General features: G+C 34.2%; 1 protein-coding gene across 1 annotated transcript; it reads left to right on the forward strand.

The window, feature by feature from the left end:
• The first annotated feature begins 587 nt into the window (after positions 1-587).
• Positions 588-15,111, forward strand: LOC131144898 (uncharacterized). Its single transcript, XM_058093839.1, has 3 exons — positions 588-988; positions 2,574-2,921; positions 14,588-15,111. Exons 1-3 carry the CDS (start codon positions 877-879, stop codon positions 15,013-15,015), a joined length of 888 nt encoding a protein of 295 aa, XP_057949822.1. The 5' UTR covers positions 588-876; the 3' UTR covers positions 15,016-15,111.
• The last annotated feature ends 3,226 nt before the right edge of the window (positions 15,112-18,337 follow it).

Raw genomic sequence — 18,337 nt, forward strand, 5'->3', positions numbered from 1 at the left:
AGTTCAAACATAAAACAAAATAAATACTATTAAAAAATTATTAAAATATTATTCAGTTCAAATAAACCTTAAATAAACATCCATACAAGTGTGCCCACGTAGCCCTAGGTTCTCCTCATTTTACAATGTAAACATCTCTGATTTAGAATTTCTAAATCTCAAAAATAAGAATTTGGATTTTAGTTCAAGTTTTAACTATAAAATTATTATAGCCTACCCTATAGGATATTCAACAATCCCACTAATTTAAACCAAATCAATTCAAAAAAGGAAAGAAAAAAAAAAAAAGATTTTGAATGGCTATAGAGATTTATAATTTTCCATTTTACATAATTAGATCACATGTAAAAGTTTGTGAATTTAAAGTTTAGTCCAACTGACCCAATCCAAACTCTCCCTCCCTCTCTCTCTCTCTCTCTCTCTCTCTCTCTCTCTCTCTATATATATATATATATATATATATACACACAGGATGGACTATGGAGTTGATACTTGAATTTTAAAATATTTTAATTTTTATGTTTTAGTTTTATTTCTATTATAAAAATATTTATAGATATAATGTTTTAATCTTTTAAAGGGTTATAGACACATTTTATTTTATTTTATTTTTGATCTTATGCATTATATTCTCAATAGTTGAGATTGAGTACTTTGCAAATCAATTAGATTTTGGGTCTGACCAAAATTTTAGGCCCAATCCTGTCCACGAACGCCCCTGCTGCCCTGCCGGCTGGCCCCGTGAAAACACACGGTGGAAGCGTGATCTCCAGTTGTCTCTGAGGAGCGAACCTTGCTTGCTATATGTGAGCTCTAGGAATCTAAAATTCCATTTCCGAGGATTTTCCTCAGAGCATCTCAGATTTCCGGCGGGATATGGAAGCAGCTGCCTTAATATTTTCTCATTCTACGTTTCGCTTGCCCACTTTGGGATTCGCAGTCAGAAAGCCCAGCCCGAAGCTGGGAAAATCCATTTTCTCCATCAAAGGTAAAATATTTTCTCCAGCCCAGAAACCCTAGTTCTTTCATTTCTCATTTTGCTTTCCTAGAATCGTGAATGTTCTGTGTTAATTGATGAAAAATCTAGGTGATTTTTAAGTACAGAGGCGCATTTAAAGTTATCCGTTCCAGAAAATCAGTGGCTTCTGTTACATGGAAACTCACTGTTTTTCTGTTATTTTAGAATTGCTGTGAAGAGATTTCAAAATTTGTGAAACCTTTCATCTCATTTTCCATTATCTTCTTCCTTTATTTTATTTTATTTTTTTGGGTTTAAATGGTAAGGTGTCAACCCTTCACCTCACCTATTTGGTTTTCAAAGGCCATAATCTTGATAACTTTCTGCAAATCCTTCCGCTTATTTTATTCAGTAATTAAGCATTACAAATTCTGTTTTATCTTAGCCAAAAAGTTTTGAAAAAAGAATCACCAGCCACTTGGCTACATGAATCTTTTTTTCACCAGTGTGCGTTGCCTATAATCACATTTTCTATTAAATCAATACCACCCTGTCATTTTAGCAATGTCTCAAGTCTTCTTTTTTCGGCTTTTCCATCGTCCATGTAACAGCTTTAAAGTAAACGCATACCATTTTCATTTTCCTTATAACTTTACTCTTTTTAATTTTCCTTTTTAAAAGCAAAAGTCGTAAAAGAATTGGCAAACAAGCCTCGGGAATTAGCGGCCGCAAAGCATCTTTCAATGGTGATACATCCGCAGGATTTTGCTAGTTTACCCAGTGAGGACGGATGGGGCATCTGCACATTGATTAATAGTCTAATCTATGGACAAACAACACCACCCACAACAAAGGTTGCTGGTTGGTCCATATGGTATAGCTTGTGCCAGCTGTTAGATTTCCACTTTACCTAAAAGCGTCCATATGAATATAGCTTGTGCCAGCTGTTAGATTCCCATTTTATCTAAAAGCTTCACTCTTAGGCTATGTGCCAACAATATATTTCAAGCTTTAACACTATCCCACATTGTTAGCTTGACAACACGCAAAGAGATGAACACATGATGAATAACACCCATCATAGGGAATATAATAATTTTTTAAACACCATACAACAAATATGGGCAACGAGACTAGAACTTATGACCTCCTGGTAACCAGCTCTTATATCATATTAGATTACCATTTTACCTAATAGCTTAAGCTATAAGTTGTGGGCCAACAATGTATATCAAGTTTTAGCACCAGCCACAATTCTAAGGTTATAATTTATATGATAATGTTAGACTCGTCTGAGTTGAGATGTGTCTAGTGATGATAGATGTCCCACATTTATTAAACAATACTTTTTATTGAAACTATTTGTGTTAGTATGTTGTTTGTGTCTTTTGAGTTGAAAACAAATATGGAAACATCACATTGAACAATTTGAACTCACCATTTTCGTACGGTGCTTACAAATTTTTTCACTGCATTGATTAGTTTAGTCATTTCCCTATGCTTTATAAAACTTGCAGTAATGTATCAGCACATTGATATATTGTTAATGCTCCTAAACTTTTCTGTACTACAGCCTGAGAGATCATTTTTTGATGCAGCTTGTTGAATTTGGCAGAGACTGCAGATGGCTTCTTATGCTGTGCCTCCCAGGGGAACATTCTTCCATTAACAGTTTCAGCCGTAAAATCTGATGGAAATAGGGGACTTCGACCTCTGAAGAAAAATACAGCCTCAGGAAGAATATCAAGAGGGAAGGGAACTAAGACGCCCCAACCATCTAACAATAAATTATCAGAGTCATCTAACCAGGAGGAGATAATTGCTCTGTTTAGACGGATACAGTCTTCAATCTCGAAAGAAAAGTCTCCAAGTGCCAAAAAGGGCATTTCTAAATCATCTGTTGGGAAAGCCTCAGCTGAGTCAGTTTTGGAGGTTCTCCGCCAATCAAGGAAGCAAGTGAAAGGTAATGGTAAAAGATAATATGTCTTTTTTCTTTTTCTTTTTTTGGACAACAGATAGGCTGAACCATAAATTGCACTGACTAATAGTTTTTTGTGGCTGTATTCCTCATTATGTGTTTTTGTTTAGTTTCAAATGAAAAACATGGGAAGAGAAAAGAAAACATGAATTGTTTGACATTACTTATTAGCTGAAGTTTTTTTATTTCTTTTGAAAAGTAATAAAAGATTTTTCTAAAAGGGTGTACAAAAAGTATACAAAGATAGGAAGGATACAAAGATTATAAAATTTAAACCATGGTGTTTAGACCATCAAGAAAAGAAGAAAAGGATATTGTCTTAGCTGTTGAATTAGCCTTGCCCTTGGGAAGAGACCTCTGAGGATGAGTCCAATAATCTTTTCATTATTATTTTCTTATCTGAAAGCTCATGAATCTATTTCCTTTCATAAATTCCAAACATGACTGTCGATGGAGAAGAACATGTTCCATATCTTGCTATGTGTTTGTGTGCATCAACCCAAATATAGACCCTCAAGGGAGTGCAGAGTACCCATGATATTCCCAACATTAGGAGGAGATTGCACCAAATTGAGGAGACAAAACCACAGTGTATGAAGATGTGGGTTACAAATTTTGGCTTTTTCCTGCAAAGGAAGCACCTATTGGCAAAGTTCCAGCATCTCTTTCGTAGATTAATGTAGGTAGGAAGGATTTCTCCAACCACCACCCCCCCCCCCCCCCCGGGCTCCCTCCCAACCCAAAATACTGCACCCTAAACTTGCTTTAGAGAGGATCATGGTGGACCAAATTTTCTCAAGTTGGGAAGACAACTTTGTAGGTCCTTCCTTCTGGTTGATTTCTCAGCAAAAATAGAGAATAAGTGGATTTTACAACAAAATTCCATTTGGAGAGTGTCACCTAGTCATTTTTTTACCATAAATTTCATAACTTAGGCAAATAATTTAAGAATTAAGCTAAAACAAAGAGAAAAGGAAAATTGTAGAGTCATCGACCAGCCACTTAAAGGGAGTTGACCAGTCCTTGCCCTTCTCGATTTTTGCGCATGTGTGAAAAGTTTTGGCACCACCCCAATAGCAGTCTACTGGTCACATGGGGTGGTCGGCCGGTTCAATTAATTTTCAAAATTATTCTTTGATTTGATTGGCTATTGTTTTTGAGGCTGTCAAGTGTCCTCATCATTGCCACATATAAGGCCACAAACCAGGTCATTGTTGGTTGTTAGTTGGTAGTTATGGAAGTTGAAATTTTGGATTCAAAATCTGAAATTTCAAACTCCATGCATGGTCTTATAAATAGACCATGCACGGGTTGTTTTGGGGCATGTCCTAGTGGGGGATAAGGAGAGTTGTGCTGCAGAGAAAATGTGTGTTTTGGGTGTTTGAGAAGAAATTTATACTTTGGGCATTTGAGAGATTTCATCCTCTCAATTTTCCATTCATATTTCTGGTGTGTGTATGTGTGTGTGTGTGTGTGTGTGTGTGTGTGCATTTTCTGAGTTTTCTTCTACTATAAACACAAATCTTCTTGGATTCAAGTCACTCGTATCACCTTTCTTTTGTAATTTCTATGTTTGATTGTAGTTGTGCATGCATAAGTTTATATGGTTGTGTTCTATTCATGTGGCATAGTGCTTTGAATTTTATTTCATGTATAGTGTTATCTTAGTGTCTCTGAAAGGATAACCATGCATATTTCAAAGCCACATTGGTTTCGACACCATTTTATTCAAAAAATGCATTTTTGGAAAAAAAATTTGAAAATATTTCTTCCCATTTCTTTATGTATGCATGTTTGTTTCTATAATTAGTATTCTATTCAGGATAGGTGTAGATGGGATCCATGCACTGGTTTCACAAAATTTACATGAAATTTCGAAGAATGGTGAAATATTCATGCAAGCAATCAACTGGCCTTGAGGGCACAGGTGACTAGTTGATTCTCTACATACAATCGATCAACCATTGAGGTGCGATTGACCGGGACAGTCCAGAGGTTAATTTTAGTCCATTTTTGGACTTCTCTTAGAACTTTGAGTCAGTGGTTGGTTTAAACACTCACTCCGTGTATGGTTAGTTTTCCAGTTGGTTATTTGATGATGGTTTAACGGTTTTTCCTTAAAAAATAAAAAATATTATGTTTTCAAGTATTTTTCAAAAAAGAATTCTGAAAGGAATGCCCATGATGTGACATTTGGACATTTTTTACTATATTTTCAAGTGATATGAAGATGGGTTTGTGATTCTCTTTTGTGCATGTGTAGCCAGCCCCATGGAAGGGTAGGTCAATGGGATTGTTTCAGATATTGAAATCTTAAATTTTCTTCATTGCTTGTAATGTTGGTGTCTCCTTTCCTTTCATGAGGATACCTGACAAACTTTCAGAATTTTCAAAATTATTTTCCTTTATGATAAACAAAGAATTATATTAAAGGAAGAAAGAAGGATTACAACAAGAAACAAAAGAGGAAAACAAAAAACCAGGGAGGACAAGATCCTCTTTTGATGAATTTAATTCTATGCTTTTTTGGGATATATATGTATGGAGTAAATCTTTTGAATGATCTGAACTTAGCTTTTGTTTCAAATTGTTCACTTCAATCTATAACATTTTACTAACTGATTTTTTAAAAATGTTTTCAATGTGACCCAATGTGTTAATGATCATCAATTGTGACCAATGGAATACTCTACAAGCACTTGAGTCAGTCATCCTAAGCCTTTGTGGGCTACAACCACCCACAACACCAACACCTTCATACCTGAGGACCATACTCTTCATCAACGTTCTTCTTCTTGACCTATGCTTTATTTTTGCAGACACCAACAGAACCAAGCTGTTGAACTAAGATGTAGTCCCAAGAGAGGGGGTGAATTGAGTTTTAAAATTTCTTTGTGTTTTTAATGAAATCTTAACCTTTTATTGATATGTTCAATACACAACAAAAGTTTTAGGTCTTTTATTCAATCCACAACCTCAACACAAATAAACATTTAATCAACCACTCAAACAAATGAATCACAAAGTAAGTAACCAATCAATTAACTACACCATATTCAATCAAGATGTTTAGTTTGTTTGCAGCTCTATGGTGAATGAAATTTTGAATCAAGCCCTGTATTTGTGAAATTTGTTTCTCAATTTGATATTCAACAAAACATCCACACTCTTCCTAAAATTCAGATTTCAAATAAACCTTAGTTAGTAGGTTTCAACGTACTCCCTTACGGTTTCCGTAAAATATTGATTAACCAACGTACTTCCTTTCGGTTTTCGCAAGCCCAAAAATAAATTACACTTCAGCTTTATTTGAAATATAAATCATTCACACAGTTTATATGTGCTGAAAATAAAGAGCAAGGGAAAGAGAGAGTGAGACCACGATTTTTATGAGGTTCGGCTTATCCCCAGCCTACGTCCTCGCCTTTGGCAAACCACGAAAGGATTCCATTATTTCAGTTTCTTTCCGGGTGGAACAACACCATTACACACTCCTTCAGTAGATTAGAGCCCGCCTCTCCAAGTAATATCCCCTCATTCGGTCACTCCTTCAATTAGGCTAGAGCAGCACCTCTCTAAGCGATCCCCCACGCTTAGCCAACGATTCAACAATCTTGGAATCGTTAAAAACACTACAAGAATACAAAATGATAGCTGCGTACAAGAACACTCTCTTAAAGAGCAGATTAGTATAAATTCAGAACTATATACTTCAAAGCAATTCAAATATGAAATTCAGATTAAAGCTCAAAGAGTGTATCACCAAATAGTTCTTTCAATGGATGAAAGAATTAGAATTGTAGCACAAGATTCGAGATTGAGAGTCAGCAAAGCCTCAATAATTTTCGTGCAAGATGAGAGTGAGAAAGCCTTTGAGAGTTTGAGAACAATTGAGAGAGATTGAAAGTTGTAAGTGATTCTTCGTGTATGATTTAATTGATCTTGGGTGTATTTATAATGTTAGAAAAACATTTAACTTGATCCCCAAGTTTGCTTGGAGTAGTGTCCAAGTTTTGAACCAATTTTGAGCCCTAAGCAATCTAATTTTTAAAATATGTCCGTTATGAAATTTAAAATCTGCCGCATGGCAGTAGCCTGAGGGGTTCTCGTCAGTCGCATTTCAATGAATTCCACAATTAAAATACACAGGCAGTAGGGTGGCAGTTGCCTATCACTTTGGGGTCAGGCGCCTGTCACTGAATAACCCAGTTTTAAAAAAAGAAACAGAAGGATGACAGTAGCTTGATGAAACCTCGTCAGAATTCTCATTTTGCACCATCAGGTGCCTTTCACAACTCAAACAGTAGCCTGACGACCTTGTGTCTGTATATTTTAAAAGCTTTTATAGTGGTAGCCTACTGACCATGTTCAGCCAGGCGCCTATCAAGTAAAAATGCTGGCTTTTAAAATATTGTTATTTTCTTGCTCTTTTCTTATCTATTCTTGGAATATTAATTTGTTTTCTTTAAAAAATATGTTCCAAGATTTTAAAAATTAGAGTCTCTAGGTGTTTTCATTCCTAATTAGCTTCAAATGAAATTTCATAATTTGAAAATACTCAAAGTACTCACATTACATCTCCTATTGACTCTCTTCATTTCTTTGATTTCTCTTTGTTGCTGAGTTTCAATGATCCTTTAAGCTTTCACTCTTGAAGCTTTTTCTTTAATATCAATGCTCTCATGATCTTCAAGTTTTATCTTTGAATTCATGCTTTAAGTAATCCATGCACTAAGCTTCTCTTGATTTTCTTTCTTTGGAATACAAGTTTTGTGAGCACTTGACCTTGCGTTGTCATAGTTGAGTCCTGAGATGACATTACTTAACCAAATATGTTAAATTCTACTTATTTGTTAGTATCAAAATAAGATACTATGCCTTGTAAGGCCAACAATCTCCCCATTTTTTATGATAATAAATAAGGAGTAAAAATTGAGGTGAGCCTTAAAAGGATTCCCCCTTACAATAAGCATCATCTTAACAATATTTGTAATATCAATATCCATTTCAAAAACTCTTTTACAATCATACTCATTACTTTATTCAAGTACAAGGTTACATTATTCAATATCACTCATCACATTATTTAAGATCAAGTTTATCAATCAATATCAAATACTTCTCCCCTTTTATGTTCATGCTCAATTTTTGCTCAAAACTTCTCCCCTTTTTTGACATCAATCAAAAAGAGTAAAAAAATAATTAAATTCAAATAAAATCACATTTTGAGTATATCATCAAACATGCATATCAAACATATATACACACTCAATTTATTATTTTTCAATAGAGCATGTATAGTGTGTTTTAATAGTCATGCATGTGTTGTAATATCTTTACTAACAGCATTTTCCCCTTTGACATTATTCAAGATAGCAATTGAACTTTTGAATTGTGATACCAAGTAAGACATTAAAAATAATACCAATTGAAATTTGAAAATTATGTTACCAATTTAAAATTTCATTAATTCATGATATCAATTTGAAAATAGGGAAACAATCATAATATAAACAATAAGTCATAACACTCCCCCTGAATTTAACACATTCAGATTTGATATTAATTATGCTTTTAAGTTTATCATCTTATGCTTCAAATATTGATTTATATCATATATGTATAAATTACCATGTCAATATCATCAATATCTACATGTTCATGGATACAATTATGCTAGTCATGCTCAAATTCCAATTGAGCTTTTAAATTGTGATACCAATTAAAGTATTCATGGATACAAATATACTTTATAGATATCAAAGCTAATATTATATCATGTATAGTTCATGGATATCATATCAAAATTTCATGCTTCAAAATGAAGCTCAATAATTTCATGCTCAAGTTTTCAATATATAGTGAGCCACAAATCATCAATCATTTTCATGTCTTTGGAGATTTCAAGATATACACATGTAGCATATTATTATCATGTGCATTGTACTACAATATTGCTCAATTTATTCTCATTCTCAAATATCTTTTCTTAAAAACAACATGCAATAAGCTTAATTTTTTCTTTACATTTTCTTTCATATGGGTTCCCAATATTTATATTTTTTTTCAAGACTTAATACTTTCTACTTTAAGCCTTGTATGATTTATTCATTAATTGAGGCCAATAATTTTCATTTTTGTTTTTATTTGTTTCAATAAACTCTTAAACTCTTCTTCATTGATTTGAACAAGGCTTTTTATCTAGGTACCCATACTTTCTTGGGTCCGATTGGTCTAACAAGAGATATTTCTTTTACTTTCCATACTTGTTTGTTTTCACACCCTTTCTCTTAAATGGACATTCAAACTTTATATGTCCCTTCTTCTTACATAGGTAACATATGGTGTGAGTGTAAGCATTTGAAGAAGTGCTTGCATAGTCCTTGGAGGCTTTTGTAAAGTACCTCATATAGAGGTTCTTCTTCCTTGAATTTTTAACTCCATTAAATCCTATGTATTCTTTGTTTAAGGTTATTCTTTGTGATCCAATCATTTTCTCAAAATTTTCTTTTCCTTTTGTGAAATTGTAAATGATTTTGGCTTGATCCTCAATTCCTTTCTTAAGATCATTGATTTCTGAATTTTGTATATTTTTATCATATTCTTGTATTTTTACTTGGTCTTGAGACATCTTGCTAATTTTATTCTCTAGTTCAGAAATATATGTCTTTCTCATTTTGCTTAGAGGATAAGGATCTCAAGTCTTCTACTTCCTTCATCAACTTTTCATTCTTACTCTCTAATTTTTTGATTTTCAAGTCTTTTTCTTTTTCAGCAAGATTTATAGATTCTAACTCTTTTATCACTGCTTCATTCTTACTTTCAATTTTCTTTATTTTTGAATTTTTTCATTTGCAGCAAGTTTAAGAGATTCTAACTCTTTAATAACTCTTTCATTCTTATTTTTTAATGATGTGTATCATTTAGTCACATTAACTAACATCTTATGCACCTTGAATAAATCATTTTGAAGTTCTTCATAAGATGACATGCTCTCATAATTGGATTCATTAGATGAATCACTACTATAACTATTAACCGATTTGGATGAGAAACTTTGTTCTTCATCATCATCCTATGCCATAAAGCAAGTGTAAGCAACTTCTTGGTCACTTGATTCACATTCTGAACTAGTTGTACTCAAATTATCCCAAGTAGTGGCTTTCATGACCTTTTTCTTTTTCTTTTTAGAATCTTTCTTAAATAATGGACATTCCGATTTTATATGTCCATATTTGTTGCAATTATAACATGTAGGAATTTTATTTCTTTATTTCTTCTTGCTAATTTCTTCTTCTTCTTCTTCTTCTTCTTCTTCTTCAAATTTCGATTTTCTTGTAAATTTATTCTTTCTTCTAAGGATTTTAGCAAGTTTCTTGGATATGTAGGCTAATTCATGTTCATTCATCTCTTCTTCATCATCACTAAAGTTTTATTTGTTGTTTTAAAAGTTATGGATTCTTGAGCTTTAGTTTTTCCACTTCTTTCATTCATGGTCATTTTGTATGTGAGGAGAGAACCTATGAGTTCATATAGGGAAGTGTTTTTAAGATTTCTTCCTTCAGTTATTGTTGTGGCTTTTGGTTCCCATATTGGTAGAAGCCCTCTAAGAATTTTTTGAATCATTTCATACGTTGAATGTGTTTTTCCTAAGGCATTGAGGAAGTTTATAATATGGGTGAACCTAGTATGCATACTAGTGATTGATTTATCTGGATTCATTTTGAAAGCTTCGTATTCACTAGTTAGCATGTCAATTCTGTTGTCTCTAACATCTACCATTTCTTCATAGGTTACCTCTAACTTATCCCAAATTTCTTTGGCTATTTTGCAGGTCATGACTCTATTGAATTCATTAATATCTAGATCACAATACAAAACATTAATAGCACTTGAATTAACTTGCAACATTTTGTGGTCTAAGTTAGTCATGTCATTTTTCTCCTTAGGGACTTGTTTTCCATCTACTAGTTTGGTAGGAATTAGATCACCATCTGTGACAATCTCCCAAGCTCTCCAATCCATAATTTGAAGATATATTCTCATCCTTTGTTTCCAAAATGTATAATTTAAACCACAAAAGATGAGTGGCCTAGTTGAGGATTGTCCTTCTCCAAAGGGAGCTACGCCTAAGTATGCCATTAAGATCTTTGTATAGCTACTAATTAAGATTTGCTATAACCCCGCTCTGATACCAATTGTTGAACTAAGGTGTAGTCCAAGAGGGGGGTGAATTAGGTTTTAAAATTTCTTTTTGTTTTTAATATAGTCTTAACCTTTTATTGATTTGTTCAATACATAACAAAAGTTTAAGTCTTTTATTCAATCCACAACCTCAACACAAATAAATATTCAATCAACCACTCAAACAAATTAATCACAAAGTAAGTAACCGATCAATCAACTACACAATATTCAATCAAGATGTTTAGTTTGTTTGCAGCCCTGTAGTGAATGAAATTTTGAATCAAGCCTTGTATTTGTGAAATTTGTTTCTCAATTTGATATTCAACAAAACATCCACACTCTTCCCAAAATTTAGATTTCACATAAACCTTAGTTAATAGGTTTTGGGGTGTTAACCAATCAACATACTCCCTTACGGTTTCCGCAAAATATTGATTAACCAACATACTTCCTTTTGGTTTCCGTAAGCACAAAAACAAATTACACTTCAGCTTTATTTGAAATCCAATTCACGTAGTTTTTAAGATTAAGAAATATAAATCATCCACGCAGTTTATATGTGCTGAAAATAAAGAGCAAGGGAAAGAGAGAGTGAGACCACGGTTTTTACGAGGTTCGGCTTATCCCCAACCTACGTCCTCGCTTTTGGCAAACCACCAAAGGATTCCACTATATCAGTTCCTTTCCGGGCAGAACAACACCATTACACACTCCTTTAATAGGTTAGAGCCCGCCTTTCCAAGTGATATCCCCTCATTTGGTCACTCCTTCAATTAGACTAGAGCAGCACCTCTCTAAGCGATCCTCCATGCTTAGCCAACGATCCAACAATTTTGGAATCGTTAAAAACACTACAAGAATACAAAATGATAGCTGCGTACAAGAACACTCTCTTAAAAAGCAGATTAGTACAAATTCAAAACTATATATTTCAAAGCAATTCAAATATGAAATTCAGATTAAAGCTCAAAGAGTGTATCACCAAATAGTTCTTTCAATGGATGAAAGAATTAGAATTGTAGCACAAGATTTGAGATTGAGAGTTAGCAAAGCCTCAGTAATTTTGGTGTAAGATGAGATGAGAAAGCCTTTGAGAGTTTGACAATTGAAAGAGATTGAAAGCTGTAATTGATTCTTAGTGTATGATTTAATTGATCTTAGGTGTATTTATAGTGTTAGAAAAACATTTAACTTGATCCCCAAGTTTACTTGGAATAGTGTCCAAGTTTTGAACCAATTTTGAACCCCAAGCAATCTAATTTTTAAAATATGTCTGTTATGAAATTTAAAATCTACCGCATTGTAGTAGCCTGAGGGGTTCTCATCAGTCGTCTGTCAATGAATTCACAGCTAAAATACACAGGCAGTAGGGTGATAGTCACCTGTCACCTTGGGGTCAAGCGCCTGTCACTGAATAACCCAGTTTTAAAAAAAGAGATAGAAGGGCGACAGTAGCCTGATGAAACCTCGTCAAGCTTCTCATTTTGTACCGTCAGGCGCCTGTCAAGACCCAGACAGTAGCCTGATGACCTTTTGTCTGTATATTTTAAAAGCTTTTAAAGTGGCAGCCTATTGACCATGTTCAACCAGGCGCCTGTCAAGTAAAAATTCTGGCTTTTAAAATATTGTTATTTTCTCTCTTTTCTTATCTATTCTTGAAATGTTAATTTGTTTTCTTTGAAAAATATGTTCCAAGATTTTAAAAATTAGTCTCTAGGTCCCTTCATTCCTTTCAAAATGAAATTTCATAATTTGAAAATACTCAAAATACTTACAATACATCTCCTATTGACTCTCTTCATTTCTTTGATTTTTCTTTGTTGCTGAGTTTCAATGATCCTTTGAGCTTTCATTCTTAAAGCTTTTTCTTTAATATCAATGCTTTCATGATTTTCAAGCTTTATCGTTGAATTCATGCTTTAAGTAATTCATGCACTAAGCTTCATTTGATTTTCTTTCTTTGGAATACAAGCTTTGTGAGCACTTGACCTTGCGTTGTCATAGTTGAGTCCTGAAATGACATTACTTAACCAAATATGTTAAGTTCCACTTGTTTGTTAACATCAAAACAAGATGTTAAGCCTTGCAAGGCCAATACAAGCATCTCTACAACGACTTGTGCACACCTTGATCAAACTGTAACAAAAGAAATAGAGATGGAGAACGGACTTTGTTTAATTAGACATCGTGATTCGTGTCTCACATATTTTGCGCTTCCAAGAACTTATGGGTTGCTTCTACTACTCGACAATTGCTGCTCCACTTGCCTTTAAAGTCAGAACTCAGCAGAAACATAGATGATAGGAAATAAAATTGAAACATCAGGAGGATTTATTTATTATGAGCCAATTGATAAAAGATAAGAATGCAATTCTTAGTAATGGTATTCTAGGCATAGGAAGAGGGAGGGATTTGAGAACTTGGTTGGAGCTATAAAGCACCAGGCTGTGGCACTCTTTGTCCAATTTAGTTGGGCATGTTCCTCTTTTACGACTATCAGATGGAAGAGTACCAAGACACTATACGCCCAAACTACTGCTAGTTCTATTGTGATTGCACCATCTCTGGCACCATTGACTTCATCTTTGGGGATGCCTCCTTCGTCTTAAAACTGCTACATGCTCCTCTGATGGCTGCTTGATTGCTAGCAATGCATTGTCACGGCCCAAGGCCTCCTTGACCACCACCATGATCCCACAGCCACCATCCTCCAGTGTTGCACCATTGTTGCTGCTGAGAGCTTCACAGCCACCAAGGGCCAACCCATCTTATTCTTGGCCACCCCTTGAAGTGGTATTCCAGGACCATTATCATGCAGTAAACTCGCTACTGGGAGGTTTGTTGGTGGCAGTAGTGGATAAGCCCACTTCTCTGGTTGTCGATCATGGAGGTTGTCCAGTAGCTGTAGAGATGCTTGGTTTTGTGGGTGGCTGTGTAATTTAGCAGAAGAATGTGGACGAAGAATGTTCCTCAGGTATGGAGGTTTTGGTGCTGTGGATCATTATGGCTCACAAGGACTGACTAGGATGGCTGATTGGGACGTTTGGAGAGCATTCTGCATGTCACATGAAATTGTCATTACACATTGGATCACATTGAAATAATTTTTGAAGTTCAGTGCTAAAGCTCAGTGGCCATTCATGAAAAGTATTATAATCGTTGTTGTTGTTGTTATTGTTGTTGTTGTTGTTATTGTTATAAAGAGATAGAGAGACAGAGATGGTACTGCAACTTCCAACCCATAATTTCACATTTTAGCAACTCCTATTTCACATTCTTTATGTACTAGTAATGTTATTGATAATTCAGCAAAGCACAAACAAATTAAAATACCCTTTTTTTATTTTCAGCAATCAAAATGGAGTGTTAATGTCATTTATTTGGATGTTACCTCCAATTATCAGTGCAATTAACTTTTACTTTCTAAGCTCTTTGTCTAATTCAGATTCCTGTAATATTGGTAGGCAGTGACCCCAACAATGAAGGTGATAATTTGTTGACAAGGAAAACAGGGGTTCTGAAGAAAGAGCGAAGAACACACGATAGCCCTCCAGAAGCGGACTTAAAGTTAAAGCCAACTCGACCACCATCCAAATTTGTTAAGAGTTCCCCGATTCCATCTCCATCAGCCCTCAGAGGAACAGTTGCTGAACAAAAGAGTAATGCAGTGTCCGTCACAGGCAGTGGTAAAGAGTCGAACTTGCAGAAAGTTGAGGAAACAGAGCTTCCTGGTAAGGAGTTGCAGAGAGTTGAGGAAATGACGGTTGCTGCACTAAAAGACTTCGCCAAGTCAAGAGGTATTAAAGGTTACTCAAAACTGAGGAAGAGTGAGCTAGTGGATTTGCTGAAGTACTTAAACTTTGGAGCCATGCTGGATTGGAAGAAAAAGTAATGTGATAGAGATCCTGTCAATGTTTAATACATGCCTGAACAGCTTGCATTTTTGGCAGCAAATTGTTCAATTAGTGAAGAGTGCCATTATTTTTCCTATCTTATTTCCATTTATTTGGTTTTTTGCTCCGATTAAATTGAGCTTTACTATTCATGCCACTAGTTAAAAACAAGAACAAATTAAATTGGTTTTAGGCTTTTGTAGCAAACTGCATCAAGGGTTATTATTATTTTATTTTATTATTTTTTTTAACAGAAAACCCAATTTTATTGATAACTTTCACTTATGTCGGAGGAAAACTATGGTTATAAATATGTTTACAAATAACAGACAAAACGAGCCTAGACACAAAAATCAAAACAAGCTTAACAAAACATGTATCATTTACCAACTAAAACAAGTTAAAGATGCCCAAATGAATTCAAAACAATCAAACACATAAAAACAATTTACCTGCAAACGGAAGACAAATACCTGCAAAACAAAAACTCGAGGAAAACATAGGAGAGCCAAAAATGACAATTAAAAACGAAGACTTGGAAACTCATCTTATCCATACAAGTTAGACCTCTCATTTTATTAGGCACCTCATCACCTATAAAATATCTCCTAGTGTTGCCTCTCACGCCTTGACGAGCCAAGTAATCCGCCACTTGATTACCTTCTCTAAATTTGTACTTTATAGATAACTGAAAGCATAGCTCCTCCTCTAACAATTTCCAAAAGTCTCATAAGTACCAAAAAGAGCAAATTCCAAATGTGATTCAACCCACCACCAATTCCGAGTCGCTTTCAATACAAATATTCTGATAACTCAACTCTTTACAGAGTCGAACACCACCAGTAAGAGCCTACAACTCCGCTCCATTATTAGTACCTGATTCAAATTTTTCAGAAAAAACGGCTTTAATATTACCTAATGAGTCAGATGATACCACCACCACCGCAAGAACCCGAATTTCCTCTACAAGAGTCATCTATATTTAATTTTAACCAACCTACGAGTGGTTTTTCCCAGACTACTTTTCGAGGAGTTCTAACCTTCGGAGTTATCAATTTTACTTGGAACTCTTCCAAAAAATTCTTATCAATAGTAGGCAGGGAACCCTTCACGCCTTCTGTAATTTTTGTGAGCCAAAACCTCACCAATAACCAAACTGCATTCCCTAACTTATACTTATCTTCCATGCGGGCTTTATAGTGTCTGAGCCAAAGTCTCTAAGAAATTATAGTAGGCCAAAAATGAAATGATGTGCTTGGTCAAAGGTTTGTAAACCCCTAGATGAAGGGGGTGTTGGTGTACGGTACTTTAATGACATTCAAAGATCTTTTCACACGAAGTTTGCTTGGAAACTAATGACAATAGATAATCTTTGGACCTGATTTTTTAAGGCTAAATACATTAAATTAGGTCACATAGCTTCAATCAATTATACTCCTGTGGGCTCTCTATTTTGGAAGACAATCTTAAAGGTCTTTCCAGAGGTCTATAAGAATGTTTATGTGAAGGTTAGAGAAGGAAAAACTTTCTTTTGATTTGATAAGTGGTTGAGTAGTGATCTCCTTGCGGAGTGTTCTTACACGGTCTAGCATCCTGAGCTTAATATTCAAGAGTAGTGGGAGTCCGAGAATTGGGATACATATATGCTAAAAGATTTGGTAGGGGTCCCCAAAACAGAAGAGATTTTGCTATCATCTATAAAGCACAAATTGGGGATGTTGATTCTATGAGTCTAATCCTGTTTTGACAATAACAAATCACTTGGTATTTGACCTATACAATTGAGTTTGTAAACAGGATCATGATTTAGAATGCATGAATGGTAAGTTTGATATGAAAGCCACGAGAAACCTAAAGTACATATCACTTGGCTCAATACATGGAACTAGAAGAATAAAAGGATGAAGAAGTAAGCTTCAAGTTCAAGATCTTCAATTGGAATGGGTATTTAGAATTGACTGTATTTATATATTTTATATGATATAATTTGAAACTCAAATATACCCTACATTGACCTTAGGACTCATGCATTTTATGAAAGATTCATTTACATTAGTTCTAGGTTGAATGAATTTTAGAGGCAAATTTTAGAGGTCTCATTAATGAACGCATGAAGGCCACTCAGCGATGAATAGTCTGTTCTCGTCAATGAAAAAATACCGAGAGTTCAAAAAGTTCAGACAAGTCTCTCATCGACGAACTCAGGTTCTCGTCAACAAATGGGTGTTGTATACTCGTCGACGAATGCGTACTCTCGTTGATGAATGTTGCGGCGTAGAACTGCGTTTCAGCGCGGACACAGACGTAAATATGATATTTTAAATGATCGTAGAACTGCGTTTCAGCGCGGACACAGACGTAAATATGATATTTTAAATGATCCAACAACCAGAAATTGTTTAGATGACGAGATTGCTTATATACACTAACCCTAAACCCTAGAAGAACAACTTTTTGCATACTATTGAGAGCCTTGAACTTTTTGCCTACATTCTAAGAGCCTTGAACATATTGTTGAACTTGTGCGTGCACTCTAAAGATTTTACACCTAGTCTTGTGCTTTTGTTACGTTGATCAAAAAGCATTCACGAACATATTTTGCAATCATCGTTGGGAGGTTTGAGTATTTTGAGTATTCAAATCTTATTTTTGTTTTCCTATACTCATTATATTTAATATATTTCTTGGGAGCAAAAATCATAATTTGTGTATTTTATATTCATTGATTGAATAAAATACTTGAGAAAAGTTTTTCTAAAACTAAAATCTTTGAGATATTCAAATCTATATTTTCATTCAAAGATTTGATATTTGGTTATTACAAAAACTATCTGATTGCAAATTCTAAGAGCTTTTAAATACATATTTTTGAGAATAAATTTTTAAAAAAAAAAATATTGTTTAAATCTTTGCACTATTCAAAGTCATATTTTTTTATTCAAAGATTTAATCTTACAGGTTATTTGATAGCAAGAACTTAGATCTACATATTATTCAAGACTATTTTTTGTGAAGATCTTATTTGTTATTCTTGTTTAAAGTGAGTTGAAATCAAACCCTAAGATCTCCAAAGTTTTTATTTTTAAGAAATTATTTTTAGGAGATATTGATTAAAAAATAAATTTAGGAAGCATCACATTACTCATATAACGATCTTATCGTTACATACATATTGAATTTCATGTTTTATCATATGATTATGTGCTAGAAATTCAATTGTATTCACTAGTTTTGTTAGAAGCATTTTGAGTTTTTTGCAGAAATATTGTAATCATTATATTGTATAAAAGGTTTGGGTTGTGAACCGTGGTAAGGAGGAAG

The sequence above is a fragment of the Malania oleifera genome, chromosome 12, assembly GCF_029873635.1.
Source record: "Malania oleifera isolate guangnan ecotype guangnan chromosome 12, ASM2987363v1, whole genome shotgun sequence".
NCBI classification, from domain to species: domain Eukaryota; kingdom Viridiplantae; phylum Streptophyta; class Magnoliopsida; order Santalales; family Ximeniaceae; genus Malania; species Malania oleifera.